Below are 22,153 nucleotides of genomic sequence, written 5' to 3' on the forward strand. Positions count from 1 at the left end.
ATCTTTCTCGTTTGCTCAGCGTGTTCCGTTGGTGAGGCCTCGATTCTCATCACCAGGGTCCGGCCCCTCGTGTAATCAGATGCTGTTAGCCGGAGGAGAACGCGCCTCTGGCGTGGAGGCCGCGCACACCTGGGGCCAGCCTTGAGGCCAACCTTGGGGCTGGACTGGGCTGTCGGTTTACAGGGGGTCAGAGGAGCAGCGACTGAGCTGCCCGTCCCTCCCACTACAGGTCATATACATGGCGCGGAACCCCAAGGACCTGGTGGTGTCCTATTACCAGTTCCACCGCTCCCTGCGGACCATGAGCTACCGGGGCACTTTCCAGGAGTTCTGCCGGAGATTCATGAACGACAAGTGTAAGTGTCTCAGCGTCTCAGCCTGCGCGGTGGTGGGCGGGGCCAGCTCGCTCCCTGTGCGTGTGCTCACGCTTTGCCCACGTCGCCCCCAGTTTCCCCCAGGTCCCCCCAGGTCCCCCAGTGAACACGCGGCTGGGGCCCGCTGTCCCGCTGACAGGTGGAGAAGCGGGGCTCGGGGTGCCTGGAAGCTCGGCAGGGGTCGTAGCGGGGGTGGGGGGACGCAGAGCCGGCGTCCAGCTCAGGAGCCCTTCGCTCTCACCGCATCGCTGGGCTTCTGAGAAGGTCCTTGGTGAAGCGTTCCTCTTCCCACCCGGATTCTGAACAGTAGAAAGGGAGGCAGGGAGAGTTCTCCCGCTGGTGACAGAGGCCTGAGTGGGGGCTGTGGCCTCGTGGGAGAGCCCCGGGGGCCTGAGCTGTGCTCGAGGGTTGGCCCGAGACTTGGCCCCCAGCCCCAGGCTGTGTGACGGGCAGGGGTGCTCTGCCGGAGCTCATTCCCAGGAGAGAAGGCGGGGGGGGGGGCCCGGCTTGCTGGGGACCCCCCCGATCTCCCCTCTCCGGGGCAGGAGCAGACTGGATCAGGGACCTGCCGAGGTGGCTCCCTTATTGCCATCCGTGGCTTCTCTGGCACCTTCTGGGACCCCCAGCGGCAGTTGGGTGAGGGATCACTTGCTGGGCTGGAGGTGGGCTGAGTCCGTGCGGGGAGCGACTTCTGGCCCAGATGGTTTATGTCCCAACTCGAGTCTTAGCGCTCAGCCCTGCCGTCCACTTGTGTGACCCAGTCCGAGGCTCTGCAGCGAGCCTGTGTGGCAGGAGTGGGGTGAGGTGCTTGGGGCGAGCCGGGAACGCCCTGCCCTGGATGAGCGCCCGGCAGCCGGACCCGAGCTGCCTCCCACACCGCACGGAAGGTGCCACACTCCCAGGGCCCTCCGTGCCCGAGCCCCTCGGGATCTGCTTCAGTGGCACCAGAGGGAGCGTCCAGGGGTGGAGGCTGCCCTGGAGCCTGCAGAAGACCCTCTGCCCAGCCTCCCTGTCCCCCAGCCTCCCTGCCACCTGGCTCAGGCCCTTTCTGGTCTGCTGGGTGTTTGGAGTCAGCCACTGATGTGGTTTTCAAAACCACGTTCTTAAGTCCCAGCGTGTTCTGCCTCTGGAGAAGAGCGACCAGCTCGGGGCCTGCGCCCCATTAAGGAGTTAGCGTCCATCCAGTCAAACTGCCACCTGGCGTTGGTCTTACGTGAGTCTCCTGCTCAGGCCGGGGGATTTCAGAGTTATCCTAATACAGGTCTCTTCCTGTTTTGAAGGTCACAGCCCACTTCTTGAAGGTCAAGGCCACAGGCACTTGCTGTGATCCTACCCAAGCCTCCGGACACATGTACTTAGCCCCCACGTTCTCTCCTCCCGGCGCTCGCAGCCGGCGCACCGTGGCTCGGGCCCTCGGAGGCTCGCATTCTCTCCTCCATCTGAGCTTGGAAGGAGCAGTGGCCGACTCCGTTCACTGACACAGCGAGCGTGGAGGAGCCGCTGACGCAGGCCTGCCCATGGGTGTTGTGACCCGTGCACTTGGGGCAGGCGTGCCTGGGGCTTCACGTCCCGGTGACAGGAGTGTGGGAGACTTGCTGTGTAGACAGGGTCGCTCCTGGAGAGGGGGCTGAGTGAGCTGCTCTTGTCGCGGATAGTCTGTTTGGATAAGCACACTGACCTCCCACAGCAGAGGGACCCTGGTGGCCAGAGGCTGGGGGTGCCCTGGTGGGGTTCCTTCCCAGGGTGACACATCCTGAGTGGGAAGAGCAGTGTCTCCACCAGCAAGGTCTGTGGCCCTCTCTCTGCTGGCTGGTCAGGGCTCAGAGACACAGGCCATTGCTGTCCTTGTGATCATTGACCCCACGGGAGTGACCACTGTCCCCATACCTCCCTGGACCCCCCACCTGTGTTGTCGTGTGTAGTGACCACTCTCCTCCACCCTCACTGTCCCCACGTCACCCCTCCTGCTCAGCCCCCAAGTCCTCCCCTGAGGCATTGCTTGCCTGTTGTGCAAGTTTGCTCGCGCAGCCCCTTGGAACAACAGGGATTTTCTTAGCTTCTGTGTTCATGGCTGTTGGACTCCAGCTCTGTCTCAGGGCTCAGGTCACCTAGACTGCGTGCCATCCTGGGCACTGACGCGGGAGGCAGGTTCTCCTCTTGGGGCCTCCGTGATTATGAGCCTGTTGGTGAGTCGGTCCTCATTCCTTCTCCGGACTCTGCCTGTCTTCTCTCCAGTGGGAAGCCCGGCCTGGCTGTTTCAAGGCCCGCCTAGGGTGTATGGAGTGTGAGGTGCTGGGCTAGCCGAGGAAGGGGTGCCAGAGGGACCCCAGCCCAGCCACTAGACCTCTACAGTGAGGGGACCGACGCCCCTGCCGGCCAGGATTTACCCCGCAAATCCCCAAACTAGGCCTCTTGGCTGAACCTGTGTTCTTTTTGTTCTGTCATCTCTGCCTTTCCCCCCACCCTGCCAGAGCCCCTGTTTCGTTCCTTATAAAATGTGGGTTGGGGTCTGGTTGGCCTGAAAGGGGCCTTTCTGTTGTGATCGGGTCCTTAAGGCCAGCCATTAGTGACCCCTGGCCCACTCCCCATCCCTCAGAAACCCTTTGGGCCATGGGCCAGGCGGCTGCTGTGCTGCCACCTGCTGGCGAGATGGCAGACTGCAGGGGCTGGCCTTGCTGGAACTGGGTCTTAGGTTTTCCCCACCTCTGTTGGCCTGGAAGTCTGTCTGCAAGGTTCTCAGCAGCTCGGGGGCCGAGGCTACGTTCTCTCCTTGAGGTGTGGCCCTGGAAGGGGTGGTAACAGTCCCCTGCCACCCGTCGGCCTCCGTGCCCCTCAGCAGTGAGCAGGACCCGGCGTGGGAATGGAGAGCAAGAGGAGCGGAGACTCGCCTCCCTCTGCAGGCTGCACTCGCGCTGTCCCTGCACCCGGCCGTGCCGGGAGGCACAGGGTCTGTTGTCCAGAAGGATGTTCCAGGACGATGAGGCCCCAGAAGGGGAAGCAGCCTGCCCGGGTTCCGCAGCTGGGGCAGTCCTGGAGAGGCTGCGTCACCCAGAGGCTTTGTCGTCTGCCATTCCGCTGTGCTCCCTCCTGCCCTCTGACCTGGTCGCTGTGCCCCGAGCCACCCTGATGGCCTCGTGTCCCTTACCCTTCTGAGTCCGTTTGCAACCATTGTGCACCCTTCAGGGTTTGTGCCCACATGGGACGGGGCTCCCCTCTGTCCGCGGTGCCTCCCTCCCAGCGCTGATCAGTCCATAGCCTCGCTGCCCGTCTCCTTGCTGATTCCCGCCAGGCCAGGAGCTCTTGGAGCCCCAGGCCACGAAGTGGGATCCACGGTCCCAGGTTTGTGAGACGGGTGGGAACCCCGCTGAGCGAGGCTGCAGGCAGTGCAGCCACCACTCCAGGCCGGCACCCAGTACCCAGCGGCTGCTTGCTGGTACCGGGTGGGACAGGCACCGCGTGGCTGAGGCCTTCCTGTGTCTAGTGCGGAAGCTCCCTCGGGAGACTTAGCCTGAGGAGGGGGGTGAGAACCCGTAGCCTCGATAAAGAACGTCTTGAAGCAGTCTGGCTACACTGCCCGCCCACGTGACCCTTACCCCGACCAAAGCCCCAAGGAGTGTGGGAGGTGCAGGGGTGTGGTGTGGGACGCGAGGCTCGTGCGTCAGGGTGGAGCTCGCTGCTTCTCTCCACCTCTGCTCTGTCTTGCTTCCACCAGGCCCTGCTTCTTCCTGTGGGCCTCCTGCCTGGCAGGGCCTTGTGCTCGGGACTTAGCGGCTCCCGCACATCATCCCCCCTGCTAGCAGCACTCCCCCATCTCTGTTCCCCCCGGGCTCACGCTCTTCCCGGCGACCGTGTGTCAGACAGAAACTCATGGGAGCCAAGCAGCTTCCGTCCCCCGGATGAGCAGAGGCCTTTGCCCAATGGTCGGGGCTTCAGGGTGTGCAGGAGGTGCGTAGGGAAGGGGGCTGCGAGCTGTTGGCAGGAGAGACTTGCACGCGGCCAGGGGACGTGGGACTTCAGGGGGGCTCATCTGTGAGACCACCCCCGGGCTGAGAGCTTGCTCCTCCCTTCCCGAGCCACAGCTCCTGGGCAGTGAGAGGGGAACCTTCCGGAAGGCAGGGAGCCAGGCCACCCCATTTGTGCACACCTGCTCCCCCAAGGCCATGACTCACCTGTTCCCTTGCCTCCACAGTAGGCTACGGCTCCTGGTTCGAGCACGTGCAGGAGTTCTGGGAGCACCGCATGGACTCGAATGTGCTTTTCCTCAAGTACGAAGACATGCACCGGGTGAGTGCGGCAGGCGGCCTGCTGTGCAGGTCGGCGCCCCCCCCCCCCCCCGGCCCCGCGGCTCCTAGTGCAGGAGCCCTCCCGCTCCTCAGACGCCACGGTGGGCGTGACTAGAGCGCGCAGCTGGACTCTCCGAGACCCCCGGCTTCTGGGCGGGAGGACTCGGACGTTCCAGGGGTGCACAGAGTCCTCACGGCCAGGGCCCTGCCCCCAGTACCAGGCCCCAGCCCTGGCCCCAGGGGTGGTCTCTGGGTTGGGCTCACTTAATTCTAGAAGGCTTTTCCCCTTTCTGCTATGTCATCTCTGGAGGGACATTCTGATGTTTCCCTTTCTTACAGCAGATGAGAGGCGAGCTTTCCCCAAGTCCCTGCCTTCTCTCACTTCTTGGCCACACGTGGCTGCGGGTCCCCTCAGAGTTGTCCCCACTCCTGAGCCCACTCTGGCCGGGCTCGCCCCTGCACCCCAGTGCTCTGTCAGGGCTGCCCACGGCCTCCCGTTGCTCAGTGGGTGGTCGGTGTTCCCGCCCTCCCTCCTGGCCTGGCAGCAGGCGACTGGAGACTGCCGCCGCCTCCGCCCGGCCCTCGGTGGCCGGCTGGTCCCGCGTCCCTGGCTGTTCTCCTCTCGCGGCCCAGCCCGCCTCGGCCCTCCTCCCATCCTAGCCTTGTTCCCTTCCCCGGTGACCCCAGGCCAGTTGTGGACCTTCCCTGGACTCGCTCTCCACTGACCGCCGCCTGCACCTTGCTCCCGGAGCACGTCTGAACCAAACTAGAGGTTTTCCTTCAGATCCTCCGCAGTTCCTCCGTGTGAGGTGGTGGCAGCCAGCTCTGTCTGGGTCACTCGGGTGAAAGTCGTGAATTCTCCTCGACTTCTGACTTTCTCTCGCACCCTGTGTCCATCTTCCCAGTCCTGTGGCCTCTCTTCAGGATATGCCCCTTATCTGACCACCTGTCCCCCGTCTTTGGGGTCCAGGTCACCCTCACTTCTGGCCTGGATCCTCGCTGGTGTGGACTCATGGGTGGCCCCCCTGTGTCCCCTCAGGCCTGTGTGCCGTGCAGTGTCTGCTCCAATGGTACCCGCGCCAGTCAGACTGTGCCCAGTGGCCACACGTTGTCCTGGGTGTAGCTCGGAGCACACATGGCGGCCTGGTGCCCAGGCACCTAGCTCCGCGCCGGCCTGCTTGCTGTTCCTTCAGCCTGGCGGGCAGGCTTGTGTTTGCCGTGGCCCCACCTGGAATGTTCTTCCCCTCCCGTGTCCACGTGGGTCACTCCCTCACTTTCTCCTGGTCTTGGTTTCCGTCAGTGACACTTCCCCGGGTCCCCACTTGAAGTCGGCCCCTCCCAACCCAGCACGTCTCTCTTCCCCTTCAGTTTTCTCCACGGCGTTTTCCACCCCACCCCATATCGGCCCGTTCGTGTCTGTGTTTCGCTCGCTGTCTTCCCTGGCAGAACAAGGTCCCCTGGGGCGGGGAGTTTTGGTGGTGGTTTATGCTTTTAAGTCAGGGCCTCACGGGTCGCAGGTTCTCTGGAAACATCTGTGGGTCGGACGGCCGGCCTTCAAGGTGGAAGCCCTTCCTTGTTAAGCAGCCAGAGGCCTGTGGAGGGAGGGGCTTGTCTGGGCTGGGCTGTCCCAGCTCCTGCGCACGCCGGGGCCCAGCCACTCCCTACAGCGTGGTGGCCGCGGGAGGGCGGGGAGGACAGCACCAGGCGGACCAGCCTGGGGCCCTGACCGAGGCCGTGGCCCAGGCCTGGCTCTCTCCTTGTCCAGGAGAGTCCACATGGTCCAGGCGGTGCAGGTGGCAACAGGGATTGGGAGGGCACTTGGTGACGCTGGGCAAGCTCGGCAGGGGTGGCGTGGAATTTGGTCTGGGTCACACAGAGACCTGCTGGGAAACAGGGAAGGAAGGGCAGGCTCTGCAGGGAGACGGAGAGCTCGCTTTTGGCCTCATGGAGTTTGAGGAGGACTGTAGGGTAGCCAGCAAGGATGCCACGAGCAGGGGCCACAGGACAAGCTCAACGAGGGGCACAAGTGGTTTGCCCCCCCCCGTCCCGCCACCCTGTGAGTCCCACCTCCTACGCTGACCCAGGGTAGGCCACGTGACTTTGGAGACCTGGACAGGTACGCTGTAAGCAGTAGCCTGGGGAGGGCTCAGGGGCCAGGGCTTGCCCTTGCACAACGCATGTGGGATGCCCACGTGTCCCATGGAGGTTGCCATGGGAAGAGTGGGCCTGCCACCAGCCCTGCCTGCCTGCCGGACGTGGGGGCGATATTGTCCCGAGGCTCCCGGGCCCCGGCGACCTTCAGATGGCTGCAGAGGGGTGCCTCTGGGGAACCAGCGCCCTGCTCTCTGTGGGGCTGAGCCGGGTGTTGGGGGTGGACCGCTCACACTGGGACCTGTCTGGGCCTGAGAGCTGGGAGGCGAGATCGTGCCTTCATCACAGAGGACCGGGAGGCCTCATCCTCAAGCAGGGCCAGGCGTGGGCAGGCCAGGCTGTTCGCGGGCACTCAGCAGGTGTCTGTCATTGTAGCACATGCTTGAGGTCAAGTGTGCAGATCACCAGTCCACACCTCAATAGACTTTTTACAGGTACGTGTCTGTGTGATTGTCCAGATTGAGATCGAGAACATTGTTTTTTCTCTGGTGGATGCCTCCGCTTCCCCGTGGCAGCCCCTCCTCTGACTTCTGTTGGTTTCGATTAGCTTGGCTCGTTTTGGAACCTCCCAGGAGCGGATGCTGGGGTGTGTGTGCAGGCGTCAGGTGGCTTGTGCTCTGCGTGGTGTCATGGTTCCTCTGGGCCTCGTGTGGTGGCTGGTTCTCACGTCCATAGGAAATTTCGCTGCAGCAGGAACATGGCGCCATGTGTCTGTTTGGTGTCACTGGCCCTTCCAGGGCTTTCTGTTCGGGGCAGTTGGAGATAAAGTGCTGTGAACGTTCCTGTGTCTTAGGGGACACGAGTTTTCTTTCCCCGGGCGCCTCCCTGGGGTGGGCGTCCTGGGACACTGACGGTCTGATGGTCACCCGGAGCACGCTGGTTCCCGCCTGTGCCACAGGCCTGGTGTCCGACCAGTGCGTGCACACCTGTAGGGGCTGGGAGCCGCAGGAGACTCAGCAACGAGCAACTGAAACCGTTTATAGTCACTAAACCGAGTGGGCCGCCCCCTTTACATACAACTCGTGGCTAAAACACAGACGGACGCCTGGCCTCGCTGGGTTCGTTCTGGCTGCGCTGGGTTCGTTCCTGGCCCTTCATGGTGAGTGTTTATTCTGTGCCTTACTGGGCCCCTTAGCGAAAAGTTCATAGATGGGCTGGTTTCCATCGCAGTCCAAACCACCAGCCCCGCCCGCGCCGGTCTCCGTCTGGACTCATGCTCCCAGTGCTGGAGGAACCAAATGGCCTTTCTTGTGGTCAAGATCCTAATTCCTAACTGTTTATTCTTTTCTTGGAAACCTCAGTAAGGGTCTGGACACCTTTGGTAGAGGTTGAGTGAGTAGACATCACATTTTTAGGAGTTCACCTTGTTTACACTTTACTTCAAAAAAACAGTCCCCAGTGAATGTCATCGGTCTGCGGGAGCTCAGCCAGGCCTGGCACGTTCTTATCTTGGGGTTGGAGGATAATACTTGGCACCTGCGCTCTTGCCGCCTCATGCGTCCCCCCAGGGGTTCCCCCGTTCCCCATTTGCTGTGGGCTGTGCACGTGAGCAGGACACATCGAGGCTGCCCAGGTGTGTCCCCCTGGAGGTCCCGCAGTCACCTGTGAGGGGTGCTTGCCAGCCACAGGTGAGGAGTCTTGACTGTGCCCACTTGGCAGTGCTGGGACTGGACCAGGGATGCCGGGGAGGTCCCATCTGCTGTCCAGAGCCAGTCTGTGGCTGGGACGCCGCCTGCCCGCATGACTCCGTGTCATCACCTGGAAGCAGGCTGGTGGCAGGCAGCTGGGTGCCTGCTGGCGAGTATGCCCCCCTCCCCGGGCTGGAGGTGACGCCAGTGCTGTGTGTCCCCATGAGGGTTCTTTTGGCCGCTCTGGCAGTCTGGGTCCCTCCCCTGTGGTGTCGCCTCCAAGTGCCGCTGTCTTTAATTTCTGTTGCTGCTTTTTGCCTTTTAATTAGAAATACTGGGTGGCAAAGCAGGGAGAGGAGCTCTTCCTGTTCCTTTTTATTGTGACGTTTCTCGCGCTGCCGATCCCAGCCAAGCTCTGCGCACAGGCCCTGGAGCTGAGCACCTGTGCCGCTCTCCGGTGGGAGCCCCTGAGCGGGGGACAGCTGTGAAAGTGGGACGCGGTGCCCAGTGGTGATTACCATGGGAATCCAGAGAGGAGCTGACGTTCAATCCAGCTTTCCCAGAACCTTTTCTTATTTTAAGGTTTGCAGAACACCGGGTAAAGAAATTAAATAGACTTCTTTATCGTAGGACTTTTCAGAGGCTTTACTCTGTGAATTGCTTTATAAAACATCAAGGAGGCAATGGCCTCCAGCGTCTTCCTGATGCAGGGCCTGGACATTGCCAGAGTTGGGAGACGGCCTGGTGACAGGTCAGGGTTCTGGGCACGACATTGGACAATGTACAGATCGAGAACATTAGGCGCCTTGGTATTTCCCAGGGAAAAGGGTGGTGGGGGCAGGGGCTGTGTGGTGAGCAAGTGTGTGCCCCTCCCTTGCTGATGCTCCCTCTCTCCAGAAGGGGGGAGTGTCGGGGCCCAGAGATGGCTTTACGTCCCTCGAGTCAGCCGTCACTGAACCCTCACACCAAGCCAGCTCCTCCTGCCGGGTGAGGTGGGCTGGCCCTGGGGCCTCTCTGGGGTCCCTAGGGGCGTCCTTGTTCGCCCAAGTGCCAGCTGGTTCCGGCTGATGGCATGGAAGAAAGGGGAAGGAGAGAGAGCCGCTGTGGCTCCTGGCACAGCTCTAAAGTGAGTTTTCCTGTCTTGCTGCTGTTTTGAAATGGCCACAGCGACGTGCAGAGCTCTCGTCTGCTCCAGATCCCTCAGAGGACTGGGGTTTCAGTTCCAGCCCTGCCACTTGAGAACGGAGTGCCCCGGGCAGTTCCTTAGCCTGCATTTCTTTCCAATCAAAGCCAGGATCAGGCTTGTCTCGAGGACCGAGTAAGAATGTGTGTGCAGAGCCCCTGGTGAGTGATCAGCCAAGAGCCTTGGGTCAGCAAAGGCACCGCCCCTGACGGGCTCCCTGCTTTCTGCTCTTGTGTTCCAGGACCTGGTGACGATGGTGGAGCAGCTGGCCAGATTCCTCGGGGTGTCCTGTGACAAGGCGCAGCTGGAAGCCCTGAGCGAGCACTGCCACCAGCTGGTGGACCAGTGCTGCAACGCCGAGGCCCTGCCCGTGGGCCGGGGTACGCGCCCTGCACCCCCCCCAGCCCTCCCAGCCAGGGTCCGTGGTCCCCCCACGTCCCGGTTCCCTGCCCTGGGCCTCGTGTCTCTGGAGCTTTCAAGCAATGGGGGGCCCCTGCTAGCATGGCATTGCGACTGTGCGAGTGGCCTTGGAGATCTCGGGGTGACTGCGGGATGTGGGCTGTGTGTGCCAAACACTGCAAGCTGGTGCCTTTCCCGATGGCCCCGCAGAGCAGATCCGGGGTGGGTTCGGGCTGTGAAATGTGGGAGCCCAAGGCTGGAAGCCTGCAGCTGGCTGCAAGAAGCTCCCCCGTGAGGAGGGGCGTCTCCCCCTTTTGGGGCTCCATCAGCTCCTCTCCATCCGCGCCGTGGGCCCCAGCACCATGTGGGCCATGGCGGGGAGACTGGCGCTTGCTTCTGGCGCCGCAGTTGCCTCCTGGGCATGAAACAGGTGAGGCAGAGGACGCGGTCCAGGCAGGAGCCCTCGGCACATTTGCCTGGGTTGCTCTCTGTCCTTTGAGGTTTGCGATGTTTGAAACTGCTTGCTGGTGGAGACTTCGGTGTTAGAGCGCCCTGACCCCTTGGTGGGGGCGGTGGCCCCAGGAGCCACCGTCTTGGCAAGTACGAATTGCCTGTGGCACTTGGTGTTATGCACCTGCCATCGGTTCCCAGCTGAGCGAGCTGGTACCTTCCTCAGGTGACAACGTCGGAGGTGCCGCCAGAGTCTGCAGCGCATATCAGAGGCACGGCTCCATCCAGGCTGGTGCCGGCCCATGGTAGCGTCCTGGGGAGGGCCTCGGCGCGGGCCTTCAGGCTCCCCCAGCTCCCGCTCTTCCTCTAGAAAGGGGCGGTGCTGAAGGTCAGGTGGAGGGCACCCTCCTGCGAAGGCAGAGCAGGCGGCTGGAACCACAGCACCCTGCAGATATTTCCTGGCTGCGTCTTCACAAATATTTATTATTTAAAATTTATTTGCTCTTTTTTCATTTCACTTTTGCTGTGTTTTGTTATCCTTGGATGTGACCTTCTCCAAAATATCCCTTTTGGTTCATTTGCGTGGTAAAGAAGTGTCGAGAACATACTGCGTGCCCATATGTTCCTTCTGATGTGTTTGCTTTATCATTGTTTACCTTGGTTTTGCTTTATTTCAGTTCTTTGATTTTGTTTTCTTTTAGCACATTGCCTCTTTGCTCAGAAGACCTCCTTGCGTTGGTGAGAACGCAGGGCTGTGTAGCCAGCCGCATTGCTTAACTTTGATTCATGTCACAGCATAAATTGCACTGTCTTGATTCCAAACCCTAAACCAGGTGGGTGACTCCTTTGATGAGCTCTCAGCTGCCTTGGCTGAGAAAAATAATCATGGAAAAATATATTTATAGTGTGGTTGGTCTAGAAGCTTCTAATTTTGTCCCTGAAATATCAGTAGAGGGTACCAGGAACACTTTCCCCCTGCCCCGGACATGGATGTATAATGTCTCATTACTGGAGAGAAAATCCTGTCCTGTCAGGTCTAGTAGCTCTGCATCTGCAGGGTTGCATTTTCTCCTTCCTGAGGTCCCGCCAGGACGAGGACTTCTGGTAATAGTGGAGCTAATGACGGATATTGGCTGGAGACAGTCGTAGCTCTGATCTCAGAGATGCTGATGCAGGAAGGAATTCAAAACGAGCGTTTCGGTCCCCCAAGGGTGTTCTTTAAAAGCCTGGGGACAGTGCTCCGGCGACAGTCCTCATGGCACCTGGAGCTGGGGGTTCGGAACCCCCACGCCTGCCATCTTCCCGGGCACTGCTCGTGTCTGAGCAGACCATCCCAAGGTTCTGTATTTACCGAGCAAAGTGGGTTTGGTGGCCTTGGGCATTTTGAGCTCTCTTTCTCCCCTAAGTGTTCATAAATGAGCAGCTAGCCCGTGCCTGCTTGATAGTCCGCAGGGTCCGTGCTCCTGCACATCTGCCCAGAAAAGGTCTCTGTTTTGACTGAGCCTCCCTGAGCTGGAGCGGCACAGAATGGCTGGGCATCGCCCCCAACTTACTTCCATGGGGCTCGAGTCCACCAGCCACACGTCTGGCATCTAGTTGCAAAAGCTCGTTTACACTGTGTCTCTTCTGTTCCCTTTAAATTCCTCCCCAAGGTTGCTTCTCGAAATCTTTACTCTTGACTCTGTCAGGAGGCTTCCTACTCACCCTAAAAGGTTCTGCCTTTTTGAACTTTTTTTTTTTTTTTTTTTTTTTAAGATTTTATTTATTTATTTGACAGAGAGAGAGATCACAAATAGTCAGAGAGACAGACAGAGAGAGAGATGAGGAGAAGCAGGCTCCCTGCTGAGCAGAGAGCCCGATGCGGGACTCGATCCCAGGCCCCTGGGATCATGACCTGAGCCGAAGGCAGAGGCTTAACCCACTGAGCCACCCAGGCGCCCCGGTTCTGCCTTTTTGGATGTTTTTTTTCCTCTTTGCAAATTCTCCAGAAGCAGATGCCACCTTGGTGGAGCTGTTGAGTCGTGAGTGAGTAGTGATACCCCGGAGACGCCAAATGCACATGGTGCCCCAAGTGGTAGAGCCATTGCACAGACACCATCCGTCCCCCGGGCCGTGTGCCCAGCTGCTGGGGATGCGCCAGTGGCCAGGGGCCAAGGCCCTGCTCTTGAGCCTCAGCGGGGGAGGGACACCCAAATGGCCAGACTCAGGGAGACGGGCTCAGCTCGTCTGTAGTTCAGGTGGCCTGTCCTACCCTTGTAGGCCAAGTTCAGAGGGGTCCAGGAATAGATCTGGAACCTTCCAGAACCTTTTCCAAGGCTCCCTTTGGTTCGGGATCTGCCCTGACAGCAAGTGGGTTCAGCACGTTCTACTCTCGTTTGTGTTTCAGGAAGAGTCGGGCTCTGGAAGGACATCTTCACCGTCTCTATGAACGAGAAGTTTGACTTGGTGTATAAACAGAAGATGGGGAAGTGCGGCCTCGCGTTTGACTTCTATTTGTAATAACAGCGACAGCAGACTTGCATGCCCACAGTACCCAGACCCTCCACTAGCTAAAAGTCCCGTACGCACTCATTTGTTCCTTGCTGGACGAACTCCGGGAGTGGTGTGAGGCCCGGGGGAGGGAGGGAAGCAGCGGAGACGCTGGAGGAAGAGGGGGCCTTGCTTCTGACCCAGAGCAGCTGTCTCGCCTTGGGCATGTGAAGGCTCTACCTGTCTGATTACACACGTTATAAAGATTGCAGTCTCGGTGGCCTGTATCATAAGTATAAAGTCTGTAACATATGCAGCTAGAATGTCTACCTTTTACAACCCCACATTATTTATTGTATTTTATAGAGCTTTTCACTGGAAATTTAAATAAATGTCAGTAAACCAAATACAAGTTCATTTCCAAGGGGACTCAGGAGCGAGCCACACCCGGATGGTAGAAAGATCTCAGGGCTGACTCTCTATTTTTGTAGTTTTGTTCTGTAAGGCACAGACGTTCTGTTCTCACCTGGCTGGGGAGGGAGGTGAGGACACAGGGTGAGTTGGGTGTGGGGGCGTGGGGGGACTTGATCCGCTTTGATGAGTTCAGTTCTTGGTAACCTTCCTAAACAAAGCAGAGACTACCCGGTAGGCACTTGCAGAAAGGTTGTCCCTTTCTGCTGGAGACTCCCAGCGGGTGGCCTCAGAGGCCCAATCCATGGAAACCGTTGGAACATTCCTTGAGGGAACCTGCCCAGGGAGCCTGGCAGATGGGGTCTAACGCATGACTTGAGAACCTGCCCCAGAGCCTGAGTGTGGGCAGAGCCCGAGTTCCTGTCCCACTAACTCCTGTTCCCTATGCCGGGGGCCTGTTTACGCGGGTGAGCAGGTGCTTGACAGCCGACCTCCCCAACTTTTATCATTCGGTTCGTTCCGTCTGTACCTGAGGCTCTCAGCCACGGGAGAACCACTTTGCAGGTTTAACGCCCTCTTTCACTCAGACTGGTTGGCCATCTCGCCTTTGTACCTCAGTTTACCCTTGGGAGCGGAGGTGGTGTCTTCACCGCCCACCCCTCACTTCCCCGTCTGACCATCATTTGGCGGGAGAAGCATCGAGACTCAGCCAGGTAGCAGCAGGGCCAGCAGCCAGGCTGTCTGTGTGTTGCTCCTGCGGTAGGATTGGGGTCAGCTGGATACACACGTGGCCGGGAAGTGCCCAAGGCGAGGGCTGGAGGGTTGCTGCTGTATGAGGGTCTCTGGGCCGTGTCGCTGTCTCGGAAACAGCAGACACGTGCCGGTGTCTTGTTTGTGAAGGAGCAGCTTGAGCAGGGCAGGTGGTACGCGGCAGAGTGTGTGGTGGGCTTGGAGGCACCTTTTCTGTGTATCTGTGAGGGAGGCTGCTTTCTGTGAAATTTCTTTTCTATTTTTCTATTTTCAGTACTGTATGGATATCGCTGAGCACCACACATGGTCACGTCTGTGCTTGCCTGCATCTTTAATAAAGACACGACCCATGCCTTGTGTTGCGCGTGTGCTGGTGGGTGGAGAGGGGCAGCGTTCTGGGGCAGCGCGACTGGGGGCCCCGTTGATGCCAGGTCCTTGGGGCGGACCATGGGGGGCCCGGGGGCACAGACCCACGTTGGTCTGGCTGTTTCACTCCGATCTGAACAGTCCGAGCGGTGACTCCCCTTGTTTATTTGTCCGTTCACCGTTGCTGTTTCTTAGAAGCTGAAGGGAGGGTTGGGGAAAAAGGAGACCGGGGTGGAGGGGGTCCCCCGAGAGGCTCCCATGTTTAATGCAGCTCACGGCTGCATACGTGGGGACCCGCCCGGCTGACCGCACTTGGCCACTTTGAACTCCAGAGCTTGCTTTCCTGGTTCCTAGCGGCAGGGAAATCCAGGACTTCATGTTACCTGACAAAGCTCGGGCTTTCTGGAAAGCACGTTTATTTTCAAACGGGCCAGTTTCTTCAGGTCTCGGGTGGAACCTCAGAACTACTGTTGGTCTCCACAATTACCCTAGACCCCAAGTTAGTGCATGGAGGGTCCGGTCTGCTGCCTCAGAGGGGCTGCTCCCAGGCCACTTAAAAACCCCCTGAAATCCAACAGGAACTGAGGGGGGCATCTGGGTGGCTCAGTGGGTTTAAGCCTCTGCCTTCGGCTCAGGTCAAGATTCCAGGGTCCTGGGATCGAGCCCCGCATCGGGCTTTCTGCGCAGCAGGGAGCCTGCTTCCCCCTCTCTCTGCCTGCCTCTGCCTGCTTGTGATCTCTCTGTCAAATAAATAAGATCTTAAAAAAAAAAAAACCAAGCAGGAAATTGAGGGCCAAGTCCGTGAACCCAGAGGCAGGCGGAGCCATGGGTCTCGTGCTCACTCCGCTAGTGTCCCCAGCCCTGTGCCCTTGCTGTGTCACTTCCTTTACTGGACCCATTTTAGTCAGGGAAACACTTGAGCGCCCATGAGGCCCTGGAGCCACCGGGGGCTCTGGGGTCCTGTGGGGAGCACAGAAGGGCCCGACCCCCAGGGAGACCACGTCCGAGGGAGGCTGGCCCCGCTCTGGTTTGGAGCCCTGGGGAGGGGGGCGGGCAGGAGTGGGCAGGGAGGGCAGGGACTGCTGGACACTGGGCCGCAGGAGGAGCTGGTGTGGCAGGAGCCCCATTTTGAGGGGTAGCCAGGTGCGGGCCCCCTGAGGGCCTTACAGGGCCTGGGAGTTTGGATTTTGGAGCAAGAGCTAGGAAGCCACAGAAGGGTTTGCTCAAAGGAACGCTGCCCAGTTTGCATTTTTGCAAGCACCCCGACTGAATGGGTAGCAGGGCCTTTATCCTGGCTCTGTGACTTGGTCCCCAAAATGAAGGGGGGTGGGGGGTGGGGCTGTATTAGATCAGCTCCAGGGATCCCTCTGACCCGATGGTTCTCAGCGTTCGTGGGCGGTGTGTGCCAGACCCCGAGCATTACCTAGCGTTCCCGCTCACCTGGAGTCAGATAAGGGGGAGGTAATTGGGGGCGCAGGAGCCGTGAAGCTCGCCCGCAGAGCTGGTTTGGAGGACGGGGCGATGGGATGGATAGTTGTGTGCAGGTGCAGGTGGGGTTTGAGCTGAGCTATGAGGGGGAGGCGGGTCTGGTCAGATGGAGGCGGCGGGACGGCCAGTTGAACAGAACGACGACCGCGCGAGCCCCAGTGGCAGGGTCCTGAGCGACTTGCTGGGCACCTGGCCTTTTGACTTCACAGACCGACAAGATTGCAGGAAGCGGTGTCATAATTTTCCCAGTGGGGACCGTCTCTGTCCACACCCCCTTCGCAGGAAGATCTTCGCAACAAGAGTGAGGGGTCTTCAGAAGCAGAAATCCAGTTCACACATTGGAGTGTCCGTGGCCGGCTCCACTGGGCAAACACTGCCCCCCCCCACTGCCCCAGTGGGGCCAAGACCCTCTGCCTGCCGACCTCCAGCCTCTGGCAGTCACAGCTGGGAGCGGGGAGCGCCCTTCCTCCGTGTGGCCTCCGCACTGCAGAGACAGGCCAGATGTGTGGTCCCTGTCCCAGGGGCAAGGGCCAGTGTCCCCGAGTAGGGGACAGTGTTCCCACCTTTCGGAGCTGGTGGCTGCAGTTTAAAATGGGTGGAGGGAGTTTTCGGGTCCTCGGGTGCGGACGGCGGGTCTCGTGCTCCTGTAGAGTTTGTCCCCCCCAACCCCTGCGACATCATTGCCCTCTCTTGGTTGTAGAATGAGCATTTTGAGATGGGGGGGGCACGTTGGTCCGATTTTCCAGCCTCAGCCACCGAGGACTGTCCTCTGACGTCCCTGACAAGCTCGCCGCCTCCCGGGACAGCCATTCTGTTGCTGGTGGTGCTCTCCAGCCGTGTCCTCTGGCCCCTGCCCCAGCCGGGGACCACCCTCAGCCCTGGCCTCCTTCTCTGGGACACCCAGCCCTGCCTTGGCCTGGTGAACATCGCCTCTGCTCCGCTGGTGCCCCCCGCTCCCTCTCTCACCCCACCCACCTCCCGGCGCGGCAGCTCTCTCCCCCCATGGACAGTGACACCCCAAAAGCAGGGCCATGCTGTGTCTTCCCTCGGCTGGAATTTGGCAAATAATCAGCCGTTGATAATTGCTAAGGGATTGTCATCTTTCATTGTTAGAGTGGATTTTGCTTATTTTCTGAAAACTGTCCCGTCCCTTCTGTGCACGGCTCCTGGGTCTACCCTTGGAGGCTGTGTCTTCCCAAACAAGAACCAGGCTCCCCTCCTGTCTCCTCATCCCAACCCACCACTCTGGGCCTCTGCCCCTACAACGACACGCTTCTTCCTTTAGAGCCAACGGTCTGTGTTCCGATCATGTGTTTCCCTCCCTGGTGCACCTTCCTGACAAGTCACTTGTAGACTTGTAGGCTTCCCAAATGTAGAAGTAACTACGGGAGGAGCAGTTTCTGGTGCCCATCCTCCCTTCTCCCTCTGTCTCAAAGCCCAGAAACACACGACCCATGAGAACAGCCTACACCCTTCGCTGGGCACGCCTCCCCCTCTTCCTTTATCTCCTTCCTTGGTGTTAGTGAGCATCTGCTCCGTAACGTACCCGTATGGTCCTGGAGACAAACACGATCACAGTGACTCTCCCCTTCAAACTGAATACCCCACCGCTCTGTTCCCTGGGGACTCTGCTCTCATTTAGTACCCAAATACCTACGGAAAGAGCCCAGACTGGGGACTGGAGGACCTCGGCCCTAGAGTCCTGGTTTCATCTTGGTCGGCCGTGTGACCCGGGCAAGCCAGCTGCCTTCTCTTAGCCTGAGTCGCCATCCCTCCCAAATGGATGTTTTGTGGTAAGCCGTCTCGAAGGTCTCTTCTGCTTATTCAAGTCTCCAGTTCGTGGCTCCAGGAGCTTTCCTGCAACCCGCCACCGAGCACCGCCCGGCTGCTGCGAGCATTTCCTCCGCAAGTGAGAAACAAGGAGTGATGCGGAGGGCTGGCACCAGAGAGACCCAAAACAAGGAGAGCGGGGAGACTGCGTAATGTAAGCAGCAGACCCTGGGTTGGGTCTGGAAACAGGTGGGAGTGGGCAGGGGCCCGAGGGAGGCACGCTAGTGGGCAGAAATAAGAAGCACCAAAACGAGTCGGGCACTGGGTCGGATTCTGGCTCTGCCAGTATCAGTGGGACCACGAGGGAAGCCCTTGTCTCATAATGGGGAGGTCTCAGCCCGGGGGTCTTGACATCCCACCCAGCACGAACATTCTGTGACTCTTAAGTGGTCCCACTGCCTGTTGACTCCACCCATGAGGAGCCGATGGATGGGGGAGACCATGAACTTGCAGCCGGTGATGGAGTCTACCAGCGAGGGCAAAGAGATTCGGTCTCAGATGCACCTGCCACACAGCTTGGGCCTGCAACCGCCATCTCCGAGGCGTGCTGAGCCCTTGCCAGATCTACACATCAGATGACAACTTGATTCTCACACTTGGATCCCTGTGAGCTAGTTGGCACCGGATGTCTAAGCCACAGTCCCTAAATCTGTCCCTCACCATTGACGGAAGGAATCTGTGCTCTATTAAAAGCATTCTTCAAACACCAGAGAATGCTAAATGTGTTTGAAATATAAAAATCAACCAGAAAATGCATTTTATTCTCCTTAAAGTTGTAATCTTTGCATATCTCCATGGTTTTGAGCGCCAGCTGGGAACAGAAGTCCTAAAATACCCGAGCAAGGCCATCCCTGCAGAAGGAAGGACTCTCAACAGAGCCAACTAGACTCTGTTCTCTGATTTATGCATCCCCACAAAACTTCTAAGTGGATTGGTTAAAATCTCGCTTTCCTGCTAGTGCTCCTGTCTCTCAGTTCTCCTCTTTATACTCCGTGGTACACGTGATTTCCAGAAAAAAATCCCGAATACCGTCGGTAGGTAGGAACTCCTCTCCCTCCCCTCAAGGACCACTGGCCACGACGACCTCTGTGTCCGCTTAGGCTGTTCGCTCTCCCTGGACTGCCGTTCCTCAACGTGGATGATGCCCTCTGAGGCTCTGGGGTCAGTATGGGCGGGGCTGAAATTCAAGAACCCGACGGCCCCCTCCCACTCCCCACACCGCGGAGGGGTTGGAGCCGCCACGGTGCTGCGCATAACATACCCCAGACCCAGTGAATGTCTCCCCTTGAGGCGAGGCCGTGGCCCTTCCTTGGCATGAAGGAGTCAGCTCCTGAGAGGTGGTGAAGTCAGCGGTGGCCGTTGTGAGGCCTTGATGGCCGGGCTGTGCCCACTGTCCGCTGAATTCAGAAGCACCCGGTGGCATCTGCACTCACGTCGTGTGTTACTTGCCACGCGGGCCCTCTCTGGCGGGGCCGTGCTGCTCCTTGCTCGGAAGCCCTGACCTGCACTCCTAATGCGCTCTTTCCCAGCCCTGATGGACCATTTGGGCCTGTTGGAAAGCCTTCCCTGCTAATTCTAACTGCTGCCAATTGAGGTCCACCGCCTGCCCCAAGTGCCCCTACATTTCAACCTGTAGGAGGCTGTTGTGAGTCCATCTTCGCTCAGTGACGCTGCCGTCCTGTGGGAGTTGGGGCTTCCCTGTCTAGCAGAGGCAGAAGGAGGGCTGCTGGTTAGAGCAGCCAACAGGCTTTGGGTGGCCGGGGGTGGGGAGTACGGGGGGCGTGTCTCTGCCACACCTGCCCCCCCCCCCCCCCCCCCCCCCCGCCCCAGGAGAAGGCCAGAAGCATCCTCAGCCTGGAGAATGGCGGACAGCTGGGTCCCACTCCATGAGACAAGATGTGGCCCCCAGCACCTCCCTCCTCAGAATGGAATGTGCCAGGCATTTGAACCTTCAACTCTGAAGTAGCAGTAATCGCCTGGAATGGTAGATCGGCTTATGCTTGTGAAGAAAACATTTTGTCACTTTTCAAGTTTCCTTTCCAAGGTCTTTGCTCTCAGCCCCAAGAAGATGTAAGACATGTGCTCATTTGTCACTTTGTCACCACACAGTGCTTAGCCCAGTGCTCCCTTCCTCTTGGGTAATCAATAAACGCTTGTTACCTAACTAAAGGCAAATTAAATGCTAACTAGGACTAATTACAAGCTGTTGCAAGTTCCCGGCTCTTAGCGAAGAGAATTGCTTGTGATTGTCGGGGGTTTGCCCAGGTGCATGGAACAAGAAATTTTTAGCTGCTGCTTTATTCCGGAGGGTGGGCCATTCTTCTAAGACTGTTGTCCTCTCCTGTTCCAAGGGCAGGATTTCCTTAAGATTCGGAATGTCGGTCTTCCACACTGTGGAATCCCTTTCAGGAGGTAGCTAAGTGGATTTGGATTCCCGGTTCCATGGGAGGAGACGACCAGCCACCATTGCAGGGAACGAAGAGCTCAGGGAACATTAACACACCAGAGGGGAGAGAAAACACGCAGAGGTGCCCATGGTCCCTGTCCACGCGCCACCCTCAGAGAGCTGCAGAAATGACCCCGTTTGCAAATAATAATCAATGATTTGTAGTGATGGTATTTAAAATGTGCAATTTAGCTTCTGGCTGATTGTACTAAAATGAGCAGCTGCGTCAGCTGTCAAGGTAAAATATCAGAGAGAAAGCATCTATTTTAGTAAAGAACAAAATAATCACAGTTGCTTTTCCAGAGGAGTTGCTTATACCTCATTTGTTTTTACTTAATTTTTTTTTTCCTTCAAAGAACAGCTCAGCAGACTCCGGTCTTCATTTTGTGAGGCCATCAAAAGGACAGCGGTCGGAGCAATCTTTTGTAGCGGCTTTCCCAGGGACACTCTCCACTCTCATTTAGACGAATCATGTATCTATTGTCACGTGTCTGCTCTTTCTTCCTTCTTTATTAATAGACGAGGTGGAAAATAGTACTTAACTTCTTAGGGGTTAATCAGTTCCTGCTGTGTCTCTCTCCCCATGAAGGCACAACTGCCGTTTATAACATCATTATTGATCACTGTGAAATAATTTCAGGCTTGATCTTAGTGCCCAATCCCCTAGGGGTCCATAATTGCAGTGAGTACTCAGAACCTGGAGGGAGGGACCGAGGATTATTGCCGCACAGCTCTCTCCAGGATCCCGAGTTTCCTCTTGATTGCTGGGGGTATGAGCTCTTTGCTGGCTGTCGTTGAGTGTGGAAATATTTTCTCCAACTTCCCATGGCTTGCTTCTCTAGATTATCATGAAAGGTTTTGAGCAACAGATTCTTGCATGGGAGTAAGTAGTGGAGACTGTAGCACTTCCTTGGGCAGGGAGTGTGAGAGATTTAAAGGACGCTGAATGGTATTTTGGACAAGGTAATGGGTTCAGTCTTGTTGGAAGTAGATCTGCTATAGGAATCGAAGGGAGCCGTCAGTGTTCTTTGGAAGGTATGATCAAGGAAGGCAGCAGTCTCCTCCTACAAACTCGTTGAGGCCACTGTTACATTGCAGAGCTCTGGTCTATGTGAACCAAGATCAAACTGAATCTAACGGACTTTATGGGCTTATCAGGACAATCAACAAGTGAGATGAATCGAGATCTTGTTAAAAAAAAAAAAAAACACAAAAAAACCCCCAAGTTAACTCTTTACATGGAATGGAAAATTCCCAGAAGCAGGGAAAACACTTTCAAGTGAAGATACTCTTAACAAAAAAAGAACAAGAAAAGAGAATTACCTGACAAAACCTCATGTCAGATTGATCTAATCAGTCACTTAAATACATGAAAAAAAACCCCATCCTTGCGTTCAAGGAGATAAACAAGGATTTTGAGTTTCCCAATTGTTGGCGATGATGCCCTAATTGTATGCTTCATCTACTGAGTTCAGAACAGTTTGAAGACATTTATTAAGTCCCTACTAAATGCTGTGTTTGCTCACACAGCAACTATCAGGATTTTTCACCTATAATTTTCCTTCAGAAAAGAGTTACCAAAAACTAGAAGCCTTACAAAGGCTCTCATGTAGCAGCTTATGTCATTTACTTGATTTTGAACAATGCATTGCCTGCACTATGCTGGTTTTGGACAAGCAGACACCTGAAGGAACTGGAGAGAGAGAGAGAAAAAAAAAAAAAAAAGGAAATTTAACACAGGTTTAGTAAATTCCTGGCCTATATCATTGCATTTTTTGGTGTTGGGTGCATTTGATGTTATTTTAAATAGGCCTTCTAAAGTGTACTTTAAAAAACAAGAGCGAGGTAATCCTGGAGATTACAGAGTCCCAGAATATATTTTTAAAAATAATCATCCTCCTGCTATGTGGATAGGTACTTGTGGC

At 57.5% G+C, this 22,153-nt stretch overlaps 1 protein-coding gene across 3 annotated transcripts in view; it reads left to right on the forward strand.

The window, feature by feature from the left end:
* The window catches only part of SULT4A1 (sulfotransferase family 4A member 1), a 32,404-nt gene extending 17,953 nt beyond the window's left edge, over window positions 1-14,451 (forward strand). Inside the window, exons 4-8 of one of the 3 annotated variants that reach the window (XM_032346004.1) lie at window positions 230-356; window positions 4,564-4,658; window positions 9,861-10,037; window positions 11,170-11,301; window positions 12,855-12,941. In XM_032346004.1, coding sequence (XP_032201895.1) covers window positions 230-356; window positions 4,564-4,658; window positions 9,861-10,037; window positions 11,170-11,268 — 498 coding nt within the window. In that variant the 3' untranslated portion in view covers window positions 11,269-11,301; window positions 12,855-12,941. Of the gene's footprint in view, window positions 1-229; window positions 357-4,563; window positions 4,659-9,860; window positions 10,038-11,169; window positions 11,302-12,854 lie in introns of those variants that run through there. The other 2 variants (XM_032346006.1, XM_032346005.1) reach the window with 2 other exon arrangements.
* The last annotated feature ends 7,702 nt before the right edge of the window (window positions 14,452-22,153 follow it).

Source organism: Mustela erminea, chromosome 6, assembly GCF_009829155.1.
Source record: "Mustela erminea isolate mMusErm1 chromosome 6, mMusErm1.Pri, whole genome shotgun sequence".
In the NCBI taxonomy this organism is placed as follows: Eukaryota; Metazoa; Chordata; class Mammalia; order Carnivora; family Mustelidae; genus Mustela; species Mustela erminea.